This window comes from Anastrepha obliqua, chromosome 3 (assembly GCF_027943255.1).
Source record: "Anastrepha obliqua isolate idAnaObli1 chromosome 3, idAnaObli1_1.0, whole genome shotgun sequence".
Taxonomy (NCBI): domain Eukaryota; kingdom Metazoa; phylum Arthropoda; class Insecta; order Diptera; family Tephritidae; genus Anastrepha; species Anastrepha obliqua.
The window spans coordinates 21,809,690-21,830,438 of record NC_072894.1 but is presented as its reverse complement, the minus strand read 5'-3'; the positions used below and the strand labels follow the sequence as shown (position 1 = coordinate 21,830,438).

Below are 20,749 nucleotides of genomic sequence, written 5' to 3'. Positions count from 1 at the left end.
GATATTTTTATGAGGAGCTTTTGCATGGCAGAAATACACTCGGAGGTTTGTCATTGCCTGCCGAGGGGGGACCGCTATTAGAAAAAACTTTTTCTTAATTTTGGTGTTTCACCGAGATTCGAACCTACGTTCTCTCTGTGAATTCCGAATGGTAGTCACGCACCAACCTATTCTGCTACGGCGGCCAAAGGCTTGTGGTGTCTTCTGAAATGTATGCTCCAATAGATAGAATGTGGCTCATATGATTTCAATGTCTTAAAAGTCGTGATTTTTATGCGAGAGATAACGAAAGTTAAGAGGAATCTATCACGGCGGATCGTTATCGATTTTACGATACGAGTAATCATAAAAATCAACAAGTGGACCTTTCCAACGTAAGAGAAGCCTTTTTCTTCCTTTGCGACCCTTTGCAGGTACCTATCGAACACTTTCGTAGCTACAGAAGTTTTAGCAATTAGTATGGCCTGAATTAGCCAACGGAACTGCTTCGGATAAAAACGTTTTCGCATTCATAAGCGGCATCTTACAGTGCCATTTATGTCCATTTGTTAGATAACATCGAGGCGCACATAAAAAGTTATGTAGAAACTTGACCAAACACCTAATAAAGGCTGATACGAGTATATATACTAAATTAATTAAAAAGTTTCCAAAACAAACGCCAGGTGACGCTCTAAGTACACTGATTTGAATTCTGTTTTTTTTTTTGTTAGATTGCCACATCTGCGATTAATATTCTTACCAAAAGTTACCCCGTCTCTGCGCGAATTTCGATTTTTTACAGTGGTAAAAATGAATTTGAATTTGCCATTCTCTTTCCATCTCAGCAGGAGGGGAGTGAGGGACTCTCGCTAAAAAACTTCGACCTTACAGTCTATACAGATGGCTGTAAAATGGTTTGTGGTATTGAAGTTCTTGTATATTCCTATAGATTTAAAATGTACGTCTTTTTAATGCCTGCAGTGTTTTCCAGGCGGAAGTAATTACTGGCCATTTGGGGAAGTTTTTAGTTTACTAATCGCAGATTTTTCTTTCAAGGACAATAACGCTTTTCTTTCGGATAGCCAAGCTCCAATTCACTGGGTGAACTCAAAAATAAAATTTCCTCCACAGTACTCCGAGTTGCGGATTGCAGATGGAGAGACCAGACGACTTGCAAAATTAACAGAACATTATGACCCACCTACAACCACAAACAAACGTAAACATTGATAACCATGAAACGACGGAACGTCTGGAGATTCACGGTAGTCATAATTGGATTTTGGTCTGTCGGGCAGCAAGCAGCAAAAATGGGAACACCTCACAACACCCACTGTTACAGTTGTAAGCAGCCTAAGAAAAAGAAAACGATTTTCTGTTTCCTCTGTGAATGCCCTGCCCCTATGTAAACTCTGGGTAAACCACTGTTCGAAAGTCGCGAACAACTGTCTGGCTTAGACATTAAAAACCTAAGAAGGTTCTTAAACTACACAGACTGGATATATTCTTGCTGTAAATAACCGTTAAAAAAGTTGGTAGTGGATGTGACAAGAAAAAACGGGGTTGGATATGGCAAAAAAATGGTGTAGAAGCGCTAGTAAGATTCTGGGTGACTTATCACTTTAACCAACCGTGTTGCTCCTAAAGGATCTGACTTTAATGATAGAAAGAGACCTCGTTGATATAGCCAAAGATATGATTTCCAAGGCTGATTACGACCTCAAAATTTATCAAATGCATCATTACTTATTCTAGACACGAGACGTGGGTTTATGAGTAAGACACGCATGGAGAAGTCCAAATGAACCAAGGCCAAAAAAACCATACCTTTTTCAATAAAAAAAGAACGACGCTCACGGCTTTTATGAATTACAATGGTACCATAAGAACTATTTTTGGGCGCTATGAGATCTTTAGGTGAAGCAATTCGCCACAAAACTAAGAATTTGCGTGAAAACAACTCGTGGGAGAGCTCGCTTTGGCTGACGCGTTTTAACAGCTGAAAAGAAGTAAAGGAAAAATCGAAGACGGCTCTGATGGCTATACCGAAAATAGAGATCTCTAATGTTTTGAGAGCTGGAGCAAACGCTGGCGTAAGTGCATTGCAGTTGATGGGGAATACTTTGAACGCCATAATATCACTTTATATATACACGAAAAAATTATAATTCGATTTTCTTATATTGTATTAAATAATTTAATGCTAGCGTTTCTATTGCATAAAAGTATGCACGCTCACTCTTTTCTGCGATGTGGCTAGTGATTTGCGGCTCATAAAAATCACTTGGCTCCATTTATGATAAATGTTGATGCACTGCAAAAACGAGTTCACATTTTTATTATTCAATTGTTTTTGTGCTATTGGTTTTTATTGGTTGTTGATATTTTCGTGTCGCACGTTGACTGAGAGCTGATTCGCTTAAATTGGATATTTGATGGCATGTGCACAAATTCTAGACTTTCAAATTAGAACCTTAACAAATTAGAAATGTCTTAAAATGGATACACAAACACATACATCAGTAGTAAATACACGTATACACGTATGTCCAAGTATACTTTCAATTACATACTGAAAGTGTCAGTCAACCTGATGTACAATGAAGTGACCTTGGCCGAGTCAATAAACTTAATATCAATTTTATTAGTGCTAATCAAAAGTGAAGATGCCAAAAAGGAATTCAAGAAATCGTATTATTTTTTCTGCGTTACCAAACTGCATTATAAAAATTTGACGTCATATGTTGCAAAGATTCCAGTATAATTAAAATAAAGTAATTGGAATTTCCTTTCACAAAGCGTGAACTAGATTTATCTACAATACAAAGTATTAAATCCGTTCTTGACTTGATGGATTGACATGAGAGTTCTAATCAGATTCAAGTTGAGCAACTCATTAGTGCAACATATAAAGATTAAAACAACGAATTCTACACGAGCTTTTAACTGACGTCTTAGATAATCAATAGAATTTTTAAGTGATCCCCTTCACGGCTCCATAGCTTTTATTCATTCAATTTGCACCTTAACCGCAAGTAATTTACCGCATGTCCTGGACTTAGGCATGCGGAAAAGTAATTCACAACTATGTGACAAAATTCACTAGCCGCGAAGTCCGCTATGGCTCATTCAAATTTGATTTCCAATGAAATTCGGTTGAAATGAGTGACAATTCATATTCTAAAAATACCGATTGATTTCGTTTTAACTTTTAACGGCTAACTCGTAATGAAATAGCACAATCATTTGTGTGTATGTGTGTGTGGGAGAGTATGTGAATGCGAATATGTAGATAAAGCGAAAATTACGGAGTAATAAAAACAGGTGACGGTGAAGAGATCACAACGTAACATCGCCTATAAACTATTTACAAATATTAACAGTTCATTAAAAATGTGATGACAATACAATTGGGGAATCCGTTAATTGAAAAAATCGTAAAAAATCACGGCTTGGTTGGCTAACGATTTAACAACCGACAGATAAAAGATGAGCACAAAAAGAAAGAGAAAGGGAGAACAAAATAAAAAAGAGTGAGATGAAGCGCTGATACGACGCGTAATATTTTGTGAAACAAAGTCAAACAATTGTTTTGATCTGTTGAAGATAATATTTGGACAATATCGAGCCACTGCCTCAGTCATGCCTTGAATAACGAAATCTATCTTCCGAGTGAAACAGTGTGAAAAATCACGCTCTTCTGGAATTATGATATTCAATAAGCTCGCCATGGTGGGTACGTAGTACGAGGGCGGTTCAATAAGTACCCGTGTTTGATGACAGAGGGCGTTTCTGAGGGAAGTTGGTGTTAGCATCGTGTGCTGCCTTCTATGTATCAGACGACAGCAAAACAAATTTCAGACTGATTGATAGGGTAGTTTGGATTGGGCAGCTTTTCGAGTAAGACGAAGAGAAAAGTTTCGTTCGGCAATTCGCTTTTTGTTTTTGGATGGCAGAGAATGCGGGGAGATAAAAGCAAGATTGGGTGCTGTCTATGGCGACGCTTCGCCATCTATGACCACACTTAGATATTGATTCAACGAGTTTAAAGGTGGGCGAATATCCATTTTTGATGAGGAGCGACCAGCAGACGTGGTTAACGAATCATTCAAAAAGTCCACAACATGATTCTCGGTGATCGACGAACGAAAGTGCGCGAAGTAACAGAGGTCATAAGTGTGTCGACCGGAACGGCAATTAATATTTTACATGATAAGTTGGCGATGAAAAAATTGCCGACACGATGGGTGCCACGATTGCTCAGAAGCAACAACAAGCGGAGATTCGAGGCGATTTTGTGTCGAATTGTCACAGTTGATGAAACCTGGATCCATCATTCCACATCAGAAACTAAGCAATTATCAAAACAATGAATTTCTTCCGGTGAATCTGCTCTAAAGAAGGTGAAGTCAGTCTCATCGGCCGGGAAAATCATGACTACGATTTTTTGGGATGCCAACCGTGTCATCCTCATGGATGTTTTAGAAAAAGGAAGAACGATCACTGGGCAATATTACAGCGAGTTATGGGACTGTTTTCAGAAAAAATTGAAGAAGACACGGCCGCATTTGGCGAAAAAGGAGGTGCTGTTTCACCACATTCATCCGGAGTTGTCGCCGCCAAACTACATGAATTGCGTAATGAATTGATGCTGAACCTCCCTTATTCACCCGATCTGGCTCCCTGTGGCCTTTTCTTATTCTCTAACATGAAATGGCTCACGGGAAAAAAATTTAGTTCAAACGAGGAAGTCATCGAGTTCGACGACTCCTATTTTTTGGAGGAGTTAAAAAATGGCCGGAGCGTTGGGAGAAGTGTATCTTTCTAAAATGGGACTATTTTGAAATAGAAATTAAAAATTGAAAAAATGGTGCCCTCATTTCTAGCATTACATTTTGGTTCCGACTATTTGGCTTTTTAGCAATTATCCGTATACTGAAACGATTCAAATTTTTATTAATCGAATTGATTCAATGGAATTCAAGTAAACGAATCTTTGCATACATACATATTCATGAACAAACCAACAAATTTGTTGGTCAATTGAGATAATAATCACCTGTTGCAAATAGAATATCTGTCCTGCCTTTGATCAAGATCAAAGTACCAACAGCTTAAATGATAGATAGCTAAGTTCCAATTCTACAGAGGTTCCTCTTGTCATGCACATGAACTTTTCAGCCACTGTTATAGTTTTAGCGCTGTGGGCAACAAAGAACATGTCATGCCACCAAAATTTTTTACTCAATGATTTCGAGTGAATTCTGCTGCATGTATCGACTTTCTAGAGACAGTAGTGAAACCCTAGATTGATAGTGTACGCGGTGACAGCCCATATATCTTTCAGCAAGACTCTGCGCCTTTACACAAAGCGATAGCGACACAAGATTTGTATGGCTGAAAATTTCTCCATGACTACATAACAACGAACCAGACCGAAAAAAGTCGTTTCGAGGTAATTGAGTTTAAAATTTTGGGAGTGGCCGCGTGACGAATCTGACTCTACCTACTAAAACGGCTGTAGAATCGAAAATACTGGGAATATCCTTCCAAAAAATCGACTGTATATTCTTAAAAGCCTGTACTTTCGAAAAATCGATTTTTTAGACCATCGGGACCCCTTAAGGCTCATTTGATGCGGGCATAAAATCGTTTGCGGACCCGTATCGAGGAGGTTAATAAAGCTAATGGAAGTTTTATTGAATGATTTAAAAAAAAAATCTAGAAGTTTCATTGAGTTTTGTTCTTAATAAAGGGTAATTAATTTTACTCTACAGTTGTCCTTAAAAAAAACGTACGCACCCAGCGTACAACTCTTACATAATTCCTATACTACCTTCTTCTCTTTTTTGGCTGCTGCATAGGGTATTTTATATCAAATTTTGCAGCACCGCCTTTCTCTAACTCAACCATTTGCTTCAAAAATGAATTTTTGTTCACATTCACAGACTTTATTTCTCACAGCCTTGTAAACTAAGCAAAACACTGTGGTGTGGTTATTGATAAATCGCTTACGTCTATTCGAATTACTTGTCATCGATCGATGACGTCGAGAATTCTACCAGGCTCAAGCGCAGAACAGATTCCCTCCGTGGTGAGCGAGCAGTGGAGAGTGTATTTACCGAAGTGGCTTTGGTAAAGTATTAATTTTGGTGAATGGTAAATATACATACATACATACATATTTATTTGTTGCTGTAGCTGATGCTGTTAAACTGGTCTAGTGCGCCATTCCAATTAATTAAAAAATTTGTCAAGCGTTAAAAACTGTATTAAGGCTTTTAAATAGCTTCTCATTATTCCTCTGACTGACTATTAATCTCACATTCTCGGTGGCTCCAGTTGGTCGCGGGGACCTGTTTCGCCATGCCTTCTTGCCCTTATTTGCGTTTATAGCTGCGAATATGTAGCAACTAGAATTCTTCATTGGGTCGCATAAGCTGTTCAATTGACGTCAACATATTTCTTTGTCATAGTGTAATAAGAAGTGCGAAATTCTTTGCGTCGTCAGTCACACCCTGCTCGTCTTGAACCGTGCCTATAATGTGTTTGTTGTAAAAATTTATGTTTAGTTCTTTGGAATGCCGATTTTGGTTGGTTGGCGGATGCTGTTTTTTGTTTACATTTTCATTGTTTTATGATGTTGATGCTGTTGCTGCATATTTTACTTTGACTTTATGCTCCGGGCGTTTATTATGTGAGCTTTTTATTTTTAGGAATTTCTTTGTATCATTGGCGTTAGCTGGCTGGTGAAATTATGTAGCTAAGCGAATATGCTGAGTGCCAACGGCGGACAGGTATAGTGGAGATTTGCGTGTTATCAATGGCTAATTTGTTTACTATTGTTTTGCAGATCTTTGGGCTAACCAGATGCGTGCAAATCGCTGTAACTGAAATTATGTTTTTATGCTGTTTTCGGAACCAGTCATCTTTGAAAATTATATTCTTGTATTGAAAACAATAAATAAATATCTTGCTAAAGGGTCCTTAAAAAGTGCGCCTAGATATTGTTTTAAAATAAATGTATGATGGAAGTAATTTAATATTTTTGGTATTCCTCTTTAAGTGAAAGATCCAAAACGTGGAGTTTAGAATCATCTAAAGAAGTTTTGTAGAACACTTTATAAGGTTAATTTTTTAAGAAACACATCCATTGAATTTTCAGTCAAGAGACAGATTCGCCCGCGGTTACTCTTTTCGCTATTGATTCTTCTAATGACTTCGCTGACATAAAATCCGGCTGCGACATTCGTTTTACCGAAAATGGCTTTTTCCTTCTACACTTTTCTATCAATTCATAATAATGTTTAGAGTTGTATAAGTAAGTTGCTTTTTTATTTTCATTTCTATCAAACCGAAATAACGGTCATTCGGTGGAAAGGAATAACCCGATATTAAAAATTTGTGGTTTACTGTCTCAATATTATTATTATTTGACTGAGCAATTTTCATCCATGTTATTGCTATTTTTTTTGGTTTTTTTCTGGTCCTCTGTAAGATAGTTCCTAGCTCTTTCGCCATTTTGTAAATGCACATCATGACTTTCTTTAAGATGTAATTTCTCTTCCTCATTATTGCTTGCTTGGATTTTTCCATTCAGTAAATATAAATTATAAGGTTGTCAAAAAAGTCTTGCGGTATTTCTGCAAGCTTGTCTTTGCAAGCGCGTAGTTCTAATTGTATTCGTCGCATCGGTTCACGCTAGAGCTTTTTGGAAAGCTCCTTTCACGTGCTGACACGTGTTTGATTAATTGTTGTTTGCTTTTAGCCGTTCGTGGGTTATAGCGTCGCAAACATGGAGCAAAATAAAGAGAAAATACGGCATATTTTACAGTACTACTACGATAAAGGCAAATATGCATCTCATGCTGCCAATAAAATTTGTGCAGTTTATGGACCCGATACAGTTTCCATTTCCACCGCACAACGATGGTTTCAACGTTTTCGTTCTGGTGCAGAGGTGATCGAAGATGCGCCACGATCCGGAAGGCCTGTCGTCGAAAATTGCGATAAAATCGCTGAATTGATCGAAAGAGAAGCTTAGATTCAAAAAGAAGCTCGATGTATGGGTGCCACACGACTTGACGCAAAAAAACATTTTTGCCCGTATGGATGCATGCGAATCGCTTCTGAATCGCAACAAAATCGACCCGTTTTTGAAGCGGATTGTGACTGGCGATGAAAAGTGGGTCACTTACGAATACGTGAAGTGCAAACGGTCGTGGTCGAAAAGTGGTGAAGCTGCCCAGACGGTGGCCAAGCCTGGATTAACGGCCAGGAAGGTTCTTCTGTGTGTTTGGTGGGATTGGCAGGGAATCATCCACTATGAGCTGCTCCCCTATGGCCAAACGCTCAATTCGGACCTGAACTGCCAACAACTGGACCGCTTGAATGCAGCACTCATGCAGAAGAGGCCATCTTTGATCAACTGAGGCCGAATTGTGTTCCATGAGGACAACGCCAGGCCGCACACATCTTTGGTGACGCGCCAGAAGCTCCGGGAGCTCGGATGGGAGGTTCTTTTGCATCCACCGTATAGTCCGGATCTCGCACCAAGTGATTACCACCTATTTCTGTCCATGGCGAACGAGCTTGGTAGTCGGAAGTTGTCCTCAAGAGAGTCATGTGAAAATTGGCTCTCCGAGTTTTTTGACAATAGGGAAGCGAGCTTCTATAAGAGGGACATTATGAAGTTGGCATCTCGTTGGGAACTCGTCATCGAACAAAACGGCGCATATTTGACTTAAATCGCATTATTATAACCAATTTTATGAACAATTGAAAATTCAATAAAAATACCGCAAGACTTTTTTGACAACCTTATATTATAATCGGTGACTTTAATTCATTTGACGAGGTTAAGCTGAAATACCTTCGCTTTTGCAAATATTTCTAATATATCTGAGGCTTACAATATCCAGCTTAAATTACACTGTGAAACACTATTTTTACACATCGCTGTTATGAGTATAAGCACTGAGCTGTAGCTCAGACTAATTTTTTTGAGTAAAAGCTGCATTTTGTAACTGATTTAAAGGAGTTTGAACTCATTTAGATAAATATTTGCGAGCGACATCAATCCGAAAATGGTGATATGTAGTGTAGCGAATTATATCTTTATTTAAGAAACGTCAGAATCGAAAAATAAATTTAAGTCAGGAATAGAATCAGACAATACCCACTGTTGCGCGTTCGTTTAGGATTTGGCGTAAAATCACTTTCGTCACTTGAGGAAATGTACACGTCTGATCTAGATAGTTATGCAGGCGGTTCCATACTTGTAGGGTTAGCATTTCTGATGTAATCTGTGATGAGTTTTTGCTTAGCTGGCTTAAAATCTTGTTTATATGTACAATTCCCGATAGGTCGACATGCATTTTGTAATTAAAAAAAAAACCGCACTATTTCAAAACCGCATAAAAAAAAGCCGCATAAAAACAGAACGTACTGTATATTTATTTCAAGCCTTAAAGTAAAAAAAAATTACAGACTAAGATTCATCTAAATGTAGGTCAATCTTAAAAATAGAACAAAATAAAATACCTGAGCTAAGATGAAATACTAGTGATGCGACGCAGAAAAAAACATACGTAAATATTTACCATTGAAGACTAAATTTAGTTCAGCACAATTTTTTGTTATGGGTGCGTTGACACCATAACTACTTCTAGAAAGAGCAATTTTAAAGAATTCTGAATGGCGAAGAATTCTAAGGAATATAAAAGCGATATTTGCTAAAAGAGAAGGACAGTCAATAGAACCAGTTATGATGTAAATGACAAATGAGCATCCTAAAATGGATCTTCTGCCCTCAAGTGTAGGAAGGATAATTAGTTGGTAACTAGAATAGTAAAAAGTTAGTGGCAGTGAGAAATTTAGTAGGTGGAGAGCAAATTTTAGAAAAATCTTCTGCACTTGCTCAATGCGCTTAGATTGAATTTTTTGTTAGACTTCCAAATAAACGCTGCATACTCATACGCTGCTGACATAACCAATGCACAATACAGAAACTTAAGCGCGTAGGGGTTCGTAAACGCTTGACAGTTTCGGCGGATAAAAGCCAATATCGAATATACGAATGCGAAAGAATATAATCAACAGGGCTATAATATGCCAGCTTGAAAGGATGCAAAGTGTTGGTATACCTACTATGAGTTACATGAAAGCATTTATTGATATTAAGCGTCAACTGATTTTTACGGCACCATTCACTGAGTCGATTTATGACGGCTTGAAGGTTGACTGAGTCGCGTCAATTTGTGATTGTTGCAAATATTTTACGGTCATCACCGTAAAGAAATTAGCAAATTTGAAGTATGAGCTAATATCATTGATGGAAAGAACAAAAAATAGGGGCCCTAGGATGCCACCTTGGGGGACACCTGAGGACGCGATGAATGGTGTTGAAACTTCGTTGCCAACAGCGCAACAAAGCAGTGCCTATCAGTTAAGTAGGATTTAATCCAGGATTATAATGTAGAATGAAAACCAAAAGAGGCAAATTTCAGCAGAAGGAAACGATGTGACACTGTGTCTAAAATTTTCGGGAAGTCAGTGTTAATATTGTAATATCCATCTGAGACTTATTTTCAAAACCAGAGAAGCAGTAACCACTGGAAATGGCAGATTTGTGATCGTTGAGCGGCTGGCGACGAACGACAAGGCGACTGTCTTGGAGAAACGAGGTTTTTAACGGCAAAGGATAATTTATAATTTACAGCAATCTCAAATAATTTGGAAACTGGAGATAGTTTTGAGATCGGTCTATAATTGCCGACATAATTTTTGTTGCCACTTTTAAAGGCTGAGATTACAGACTTCCTATCGTCAACAAAACATACCTGAGAGATTGAAATTTGAAAATGTCGAACCAAGGAGCACCAGGAGATTTGGTGGCTCCTAAAACACTCAGGCAGGCAATGGCAAACCTCCGAGTGTATTTCTGCCATGAAAAAGCTCCTCATAAAAATATCTGCCGTTCGGAGTCGGCTTGAAACTGTAGGTCCCTCCATTTGTGGAACAACATCAAGACGCACACCACAAATAGGAGGAGGAGCTCGGCCAAACACCTAACAGAAGTGTACGCGCCAATTATTTATTTTTTTTAAAACACTCAGGCTAAAAAGCCCATTATATTTGAAGCTCTGGAAAAAAGAAGGTGATAGGAAATAATAGAGACAGAGATAGAGATAAACATACCTGAGACAAGAGAGTAATTTATATATAATAAAATATTCTGATCCCTCTCGATAACTCATAACTGATTTCTAATTAAACCAACTGAGTGGAGCCTAAGCCAAGTCTTCAACCATCTGTGTGACCCTTCCGGCAGAAAAATCTGAAACATAGATGGCGTTCTAAACAGTTAGAAGGTGTTGTTCCTAAGCAACGACAGGTGGGCATTCCCACTATTTAGGACTGGTAGCGGCAGGCTAATCACCTACCCTGACAGAAACAAAATACTCGTAGATTAACGAAACCAATGCAAGGCTGAGGCTCTATGCAGAGGCCCTATGCTCCTGAGTGGAGTGAACAAGGAAAAAAATTTTGAAATTTGGAATTATTTGATTTATAGGGTTTTTTTATTTTTATAACAATTAATGAAAAAAACTTTGGCATGCAAAATATTATGAATATTGCAAAAAAGTGTCTTAATTATGTGAGTACAAGTTTATACCTATACTATTTGCTGAAGGAGCTGCTGAGTCTCTAAAATAAACAGAAAATAAATTTGTTTAGGTTTCAATGTACACAACTGCATATTTAAACATTTCTGCGGTATGAAAGATGCGTAATTCGCTTGGATATTCAAATGATGAGTTTATTACTTGAGTGTAAAAAGTTTTCCAATCGCAATTAGGCGGGCAGTCACCTTAAATTCCATCGAAAATTGATAATAACGTACACACGAGTATAGGTATTTCAGGAATTCCAGATAAATATTATATTTAAATTTGATGTTAACTCATTGACATCAACACAGAGTTGAAATGATATTAACGAAATTACACGCAAACAAATAAATAAATGGGGGAAAAATACCGCGCCGTCGAACTTGTTCGCTATCACCGTAGCAGCTCGAGCTCAAGTTGTGGCTCACGCTGAGGCTGGCGATAAGGCTGCCGAACATAGCGGCAGCGGCGTGAGCGAAAATACAAACTGGCTCGAAAACAGTTTGTATCTCAAAAGTTAGTTTGTAGTAGCGAAAATAACAAAGTCAAAAATGCCAACACAAAAAATAATAAGACAACAAAACAAAAAACAAAAAAAAAAAAAACGTTTGCAAACGAAAAACAACCGCAACAATAAACAACCGGCAAATTTAGCGGATTTCAGTGTGGTTCGAAATAAAATTTCACGTCTCACTTAGAATGAGCTTAGATTTAAATGAGAGTTCGAGGTGAGAAGACCTTACGAAATATTATATTTAAAACGGACTATTCGTATACAACTAAGTGAAAGACGTTAAAAAATTTGCAAAAATTTGCTTCAAAGAAATCTTTAATAAATTCAAAATTTGTTTAAAGAAAAAAGTGCACGCTAAAGTGAAAGAGTGTAGACAAAAAAGAAAAAAACAAACAGTTGGCGCAAAATAGATTGCAAACAGTTGAAGGAAAAATGAGTTTACAAAGAACATTACTTGCAGTGCTGAGCAGTTATGTCGCGTTGTGCACCCTCATGAGTCCATCCCAAGTGCATGGCTATTCCATTGGTCAATCGAAATTCGGACGTATAGAAAAGTTTCCCTACCAGGTGATGTTAATTGGCAAGCAGTTGTGGCGAAAACGCATCCTTTGTGGTGGCACTTTGCTCGATCAGCGCTGGATACTCACCGCTGGACACTGCACTATGGGCGTCACACACTTTGACATCTACCTGGGTGCACTCACTATCGAAGATACCGCTGAAATGGGGAGTCTCGTGCTGCGATCCAACAAATTCATCGTGCACGAACGCTTTAATCCCGAAACAGCTGCCAATGACATCGCACTCGTTAAGCTGCCTATGGATGTGGCCTTCACACAGCGCATACAACCCGCCTCCCTGCCGTATACTAACCGCAATGACCTATTGACCGGCGCCAAAGTGGTAGCTACTGGCTGGGGTGCCAACAATGAAATGTCTAACTACAATCCCATGCAATTCACCGAACTGCGTGTGATCTCAAACACGGAGTGTGCCCATGAATTCGACGTGGTCACGGATGGGGTGCTGTGTGCAAAAGGTTTGCGCGATGAAACCGTTTGCTCTGGTGATTCCGGTGGCCCATTGGTGCTGAAGAACACCCAAATGGTAGTGGGCATCACAAGTTTTGGACCTGCCGATGGTTGTGAGACAAATGTACCGGGTGGATTCACACGTGTCACTCATTACCTGGATTGGATCGAAATGAAAACGGGGAAAAAGGGTACAAAAGCAGAACAACAAGGGCAACGACCACAGGCACCCTTAATGCAACGTTTACAAAAGCTGTCACATAGTTCACAAGCGCAAGCGCCAACGCCAATGCGAAGTGCGGTGCGAGTTAACGATAATGTGGTGTAACTTAGTTAGCACAGCACCAGCGATGGGCGGGGATTGAACAAACAAAAGGAGTTGAAAAACACTCGGGTTTTGACTGACTGAAAACAAAGCTTTAATTAGTGATTATTAATTGTACGTATTTATTGTTTAAAATTATGAAAATACCGTTAGTTGTAAAAATTAACAAACAAAAAAAAAAAAAAACGTTTGGATAAAAGGAAAGAAAAACACGATAAGAGCTTAGTTAAGCGGAAGGCATGAAATTCACCTGCGTGTGCGCTTAAATTGTGAACGGAACTCGCTCGAGGCGTTTGATAAGAGACGCGAGCGTAGTAGGCGCGCCATTGAGACACTCGAATTTGCTGAAATTTGAGTTAAATGGAGTTTGAGTTATGCGAAATGGAATTATGTGATATTTGTAATTAGTGAATGAATAGCAAATTTGCAGCTGTTGTTGCTCTATATTGTACGGAGCGCGTATATATTTAATTTAGTTAATGTATCGTTTCACTTGTACATACATACATGCGCACGCGTATAGTATTAAGAATGAGATTTAATGTATTATTTATTTTAATTAGTTGCACGAAAATAATTAGTTACTTGCATGACAATATTTGCTGGTCTAATATATTTGTATATAAGTATGTAGATGCGTACGCTTATTTCTTTATGTTGTTTTATCAACTAAATATCATTAAATGAAATTTAATTACCTAAAGACAAAAACAAGTTATGCAGTTATATTATTAATATTTATTCTACTATTTACACAATCGTAAGAAAAAAAAACAACAAAAAAGAAAAAAACATAGGAAAATGAATAAATAATTTAAAGAATACTAAAACATAAAATCATTTCGGGTTTTTCAATTTGATTCGTAACATACACGTGCGATCGACAAGTTTAATGGGCAATGCGATTATATTGAGTATTTTATTTATTATACACTCGAAGTAGTCAGGTTCTGAGTGATTGTTTATTGCCTTTCACATATGATGACTGATACAAGGCATGCTCTGAGGTCATTGGAATCTCAGAGATACTTTGATGAGAGACATTGGTAATTTGGTGGAATCAAGGGTATTTATTTATTCAACGAAATAGAATTAGGGGAGAAAATATTGTGTTGCGTGTTATCAGAGTTTCAACTAAAATATTAAGTAAATTTCAAGCTACAAAATGTGGGAGAGAAATGTGAAAAATTAACTACAAAGAAAATGTTGCAGAATGGAAAAACCGAAATATTCATTTATAAATTTCTGCGGGAGCGTGAAAATTATTGTCAAAGAAATATATAATCCTTAACAAATTTTCTACTTTCTTTTACATTATTTTGCTATTAAAAAAATGAAAGCATTTTAGAAATATTACAACACTTTTACTAAAAAAAAAAACTTTATTTGTGTTTTTAGACACTTTTTCTTAAAATTAATGCTAATTATTGTGTTTTCTTCTTTGTTTTTAAATATATAATTGAAATCGAGAATTTCCCACATTCATATAAATTATAAAAAAAAATTTGGGTTTATACACACTTCTTCTTAAAATGAATGCAAAGCAATGATTTTTTCTTCTTTCATTTCAAATATTAATTAAAATACAGAATTAAAGAAAATTGAGAATTATAAACAAAAAAATGTGCTTTATACACAATTTTTCTTAAAATTAATGCAAATCAATGGTTTTTTCTTCTTTCTTTTCAAATATATAATTAAAATCGAAAATTTCCCACATTCATATAAATTATAAAAAAATTGATGAGAATGAGAATCATAGAAAAAAAAATTTAAATGGCTAAGGTTATCTCCCTAGCAAAACAGAAATCATAATTTATTGTACAAATTGAGAAATGCGGAGAGGCAAGGTCGCCTGCATACTTGAAAAGAGAAAGCAGTATTTGACTCAAATTTTAACGTGTAAATGAGAGAAGTGAATGATTTTGAGTACGTTAAATGAGAGAATTGTGTATGTAGGTCAAGGCTTTTGCTGATTTTTTTACCGGTTTGGCTCAAGAGATGGAGAGAATATTAAGGTGACGCCGATCGTAGTACCGCTACTTTGCTCTCAGCGAAACTGACAAAATCTATGTTTGTGTGACGTCGCAGGTGTACAATTCAATTGAGTAATTTCTTCTTCCTCTTCTTCTTGCACTCTTGTTCGCATTTTCTCATCTCCCTCATGCAACTGCACCAATTTGACGGCACGCACTTTCTGATGGACGCAATCTTGTTTCTATTAATCCTGACTTTTGCCATTTTTGTACACCTCACTAAAGAGGTATGAAAGACTATGAAATAAAGTGATTTCATTGATATGTAGAAGTTTATAGTTTACCTGTGAAATCATACCAACCAAACCCAATAAATAGTTGGTTTTGAAATTTCTATTCTGTGTACTCGAACATATTATGAGCAAAGATCTAGGACTTATTTATAGGTGCAACATCAGTCTTTCGTAAAATAACCTTCAAATAGTCGTGTTGAGTCTAGTGATAACGCTCACTTCTAACATTCACTTTGTCATTAAGCTAAAGTATCACATTTTGAATGGCTACTCATCAAGTGACGCATCAGCAATAGGGTTGCCTATTGTGGGACACACTCAGACTGTTAGCTCACTGTGATGCCGCATGTCCTTATCTCTCGTAAAACCAATGTGTAGTTCTCAAAAATTTCACTCCTTTCAGCAGAACTGATATTTTCCAATTCATTAAAAAATGTTCTATTTAAAAGTATAGACAGCTTCTGTAAAAGTTAAGCGTTTGCGAACTCATCGTCTACACAAACTCAACGGTTCCTTTCGTCCATGTTTGATGTTTCATGTTCCGACTCGAAAGCAGGAGTTAGTGGGGATCACCTCTTGTACATGGAAATGTACGTTAGCCCTCGACCTAAATATTTTCTCTCTCAAGTGACTTCGAAAAGTTAGAAATAGGTAGAAATCTGTAGATAGAAATAGTTTTTTAATTTGAAATATAACATTTAAAATAACGTTTATCACAAAAAAAAAAAAACCGCCGAATTTCAAAGCATAGTACGAAAAACGGTAAATTTTTGGGTAAATATTTGCTTACATTCTTCTTCTTCGCATTACAATCCTTACCATTGCTTCATTCACAACCTCTCGCACTCGTCTCTATCTAAGGCTACTTCTTTCCACCGCCACACGTTCAGCTTTGCAAGGTCATCTTCAACATCTTCAAGCCATCCCTTTCTGAGGCGTCCTCTAAACACTTGTCCAAGCCATCTTATCCTCTGAGATTTTTTAAATCTTATCACAGTTCTGTTTTTTGCTTAAAGTTTCAGTTCGTTATTATATCTTATTCGATAAGTTCGGTTCTGCAGTCTTATTGATCCATAAATTTTATTTCCATTAGCTGATTAATATCAGTAGTTTTAAACGTCCATAGTTCGCAACCACAGGTAAGCACAGGGCGGATCAAGGTTTTGTATATCCTTAACTTTTGGTCGAGAGATAATAATTTTGCCTTAAGTAGTTTCAAATTAGAGTAATAAGACTTATTTGCTGCTAAGCCTCTGCCACTAATTTTCAATGATGTATCCTTATTGGCAGATATTTGATACCCAAATAGGTAAACTCTTGCACACTCTCGAAAGCATAGTCTCCGATCAGCAGGTCATCATGGCTTAAATCGGAGCTGGACTGGACCATAAACTTCGTTTTTTCTTAGCGCAGTAGTTCTTACTATTTTTTATAGCTTTTTAAACGCACTCTGTAACTCACTCCTCATTTTCGCCATGATAAGTTTATCATCTGCATATGCTCAAAGCTGGAACGACTTGTTCTATATAGTCCCATTTGGATTTAGTTCGGTAATTGCTGTATGCAGGAGCAGGTTGAATATCAATGTTGAAAAGCGTCTCCCTGTTTAACGCCCGATATAATGGGAAATGAGTTAGAACACTCTCCTTGCACAATAAGCTTCGCCGTGGTATTTTTAAGTGTCATAATAGAAAGCTCAATTAGCTGTAGCGGGATGCCATAGACTGCAGCAAAAATTTAATATGTCTTCTGTCTATGCTGTCAAATGCTTGTTTAAAGTCCACAAATAAGCAGTAGACGTTAATATCATATTCGTATAGCTTTTCGAAAGTTTGTGTCGCTATGAAAACTTGATTGTATACCAGTTGGCTCTGAAACTTGCTTGGTAATCATCCAGGATTTGATCGGAATATTCGCGTACTTTTTCATATACACGGTCCGGCACTCGAAGTGTAACCAACTTTAGACAGCACGGGTATCAGCTGTCTGTTAGTTGGCTAAATGACAGTCTAGAGTATTGTTTAAAAGCACGCGGAAAAATTTTGCTGAGAATAAACCCGAAAAAAGGAAATCAGTAATGGATTTCAAACATAATAGTGTGATTGCATTATGTTTGCCTGGAAAATCACATCCAGCGATTGCTCGTGGGCTCGAATACCTCAAAGTCAATAAGGTTTTTGTTTATCACACCAATACTCGTTACAATGATACTGGTAGCATCGCGAAACGTCATGGAGGTGGTCATCAAAAGACTGATGTGAACGTCACGTGAAATGGTTCAAAAAAAGAAGAAGCGACTTAAGCGAAATCACCGACGAAGGGCCAATCAAATGCAAACAACTGAAACAACTGAAAATATCTGACCGTAGCATCCGCCGCATACTGAAAAAAGATCTCAAAGTCAAGCCTTAGAAGATCCAAAAGGTGCATGATCTTACATCAAAGCAGCAACAAGTTAGACTTGAGACAGCAAACAAGTTGCTTCGCTTGGCCGGAAGCGGTCAACTTCCGAACATTCTGAGTAATTTTCCAAAATAAATTTATGAACTTTTTAATTGGTTACACTTCGAGTGTCGGAGCCTATAGTGTGTCTGCAAATATTTTATATGCAGCGTTTAATATCGAGATACCCCGATAATTACAGTGGTTTGCTTTATTCCCTTTTTTGTGTATAGGAATTATCAGGCTTGATAACCATCCAATAGAAATGTTATTATTTCGTCATATCTTTACCATTTCTGTTTATATTATTTTGTAGAATTTCATCTAATTTTCTTTTGTACTAAAAAAATCCTTGTGCTTTCAAATTATTTTCTTGAATTAATATCAAGTACCTCAGTCTGCATCTTCTGTGGTTTTATTCTATTATTTAATGAAATGTATTTAAAAATGGATTGGGTAGTATGGTAGACATGTGTACACAGAAGTATGCGCTGTTAATTTATTTATTTTTTTCTTTTTTTAAGTCCAAAAGTCTTAAATCATAGTTGAATAGCACAGAGCTGACTAGAATTGAAATATTCTAATACAATTTATGTTAAAACAAAAACGAAGATTTCCACATTGTCTATGATTAATCCGTTCAACTGATAAAGACACCAATATGACTTGGGAGATCTTTTCAAACTAGCATATAAACCGGCATATAAAAGCGAAAACAACATAAAGTAGAAATTAAAAGTCAACAAATCAAATTTGCATAAATTCAAAACAGACCAGAAAATGCGTTGCCTATGTGACTGAGAGCGTGCGTCCAACGAATCGGTAGCATCGTCATGAATAGACCAAGCGCTACGTTCTTACTAATCTACGCATTACTAATAAATATAGTTAAAGACTTGTGTATAATTTAAAGAATGTGACGCTGCAAAAAAGTGTTTTTTGAACAAAATATAATTATTTAAATGAAGCAGGAGTTACGCATGACAAAGTTAAAGAACAATAAAGCCGCGGGAGCAGAGGGACTGCCGGCTGAGCTATTCAAATATCGTAAGGTGCATGCATCAATACCTCACCAAAATATGATCGTACGAAAGCATGTCTGCCGACTGGAATTTAATGGTGCTCTGCCCAATCCATAAGAAGGGTGATTCTGCAATAGGTGCCAATTACCGCGGGATTAGTCTTCTAAATGTCGCCTATAAGGTTCTAGCGAGCATATTGTGTGAAAGGCTGAAGCCATCAACCAACTGATTGGGCCTTATCAGTGTGGCTTTAGACCTGGAACCTCCAACATCGACCAATTATTCACAATGTGTCAAGACTTGGAAAATCGATAACGCGATACACACCATCTTTTCGTTAACTCCAAAGCTGCATTCGACAGTTCGAAAAGCAATTGCCTATATGCTACGAGGTCTGAATTTGAGATGACATTGCTCAACACCAGCAGCACCATCAGAATTGGGAAGAATCTCTCTCGTTTGATACCTAACGAGGTTTCAGACATGGTGACTCGTTGTCGTGTAACTTCTTTAATCTATAATCTGATGAAAAGGTCGTTCGAGCCGCGGGACTGAATCGCTCAGGCTCAATTTTCTATAAGAGCCTACAATTACTGGTCTATGCCGGTGATTTGATATCACCTGCGCTGTTAGTTCTGCCTTTTCCAAACTGGATAAAGAAACAAAGCGAATGAGTTTGGTAGTGAACGAGGGCAAAGCGAAGTACATTCTGTTATCAAACAAACAGTCGGTGCACTCGCGTATCGGCACCCACATCACTGTTGACGGTTATAATTTCGAGGTTGTTAGAAACATCGTTTATTTAGAATTAAGCATTAACATCGATAACAATGCCAGCCTTGAAATCCAACGAAGCATCTCCCTAGCCAACAAGTGCTACTTTGGACTAAGTAGGCAACTGAGCAGTAAAGTCCTCTCTCGACGAACAAAACTAACACTCTACAAGGCTTTCATCATGCTCGTCCTAACGTATGGCGCAGAAGTTTGGACGATGACAATATCCGATGAAGCGACGCTTGGAGTGTTTGAGAGAAAGATGCTGCGGAAGATTTTTGGACCTTTGTACGTTGGAGACGGCGATGTAATAATCAGCTATATGAGCTTTCACCGACATAGACACAGTGCAGCCCCCTCTGCGTTAGAAAGATCCAGCGTCTTCGTTGGCTAAGTCATGTCGTCCGAATGGAATTAAATGCTCCTGTTCTGAAAGTATTGGATGTGGTACCTGTTGGTTGTAGCAGGCGAAGAAGAAGGCTCCCTCTGCGTTGAAAAGATCAGGTGGAGAAGGAATGCGCTTCACTTGTCCAATTGGCGCCGGTTAGCACGAGCAAGAAACGACTGGCGCGCTTTGTTAAATTCCCCTAAAATCGCATAAACGGTTATCGCGCCAATCAAGAAGAAGAAGGAGAAGAAGCTATAAAGTTATAACGCCAGTGACTTCAATGAGATCTCTACGGCTGACATAAACATCAAAAACAGTTTTTTTGATAGT

At 37.6% G+C, this 20,749-nt stretch overlaps 1 protein-coding gene across 1 annotated transcript; it reads left to right on the top strand.

Moving 5' to 3' along the window:
- The first annotated feature begins 12,466 nt into the window (after positions 1 to 12,466).
- On the top strand, positions 12,467 to 13,552 carry LOC129241582 (brachyurin). The gene has a single exon (XM_054877990.1). The coding sequence runs from the start codon at positions 12,601 to 12,603 to the stop codon at positions 13,525 to 13,527; it is 927 nt and encodes a 308-aa protein (XP_054733965.1). The 5' UTR covers positions 12,467 to 12,600; the 3' UTR covers positions 13,528 to 13,552.
- The last annotated feature ends 7,197 nt before the right edge of the window (positions 13,553 to 20,749 follow it).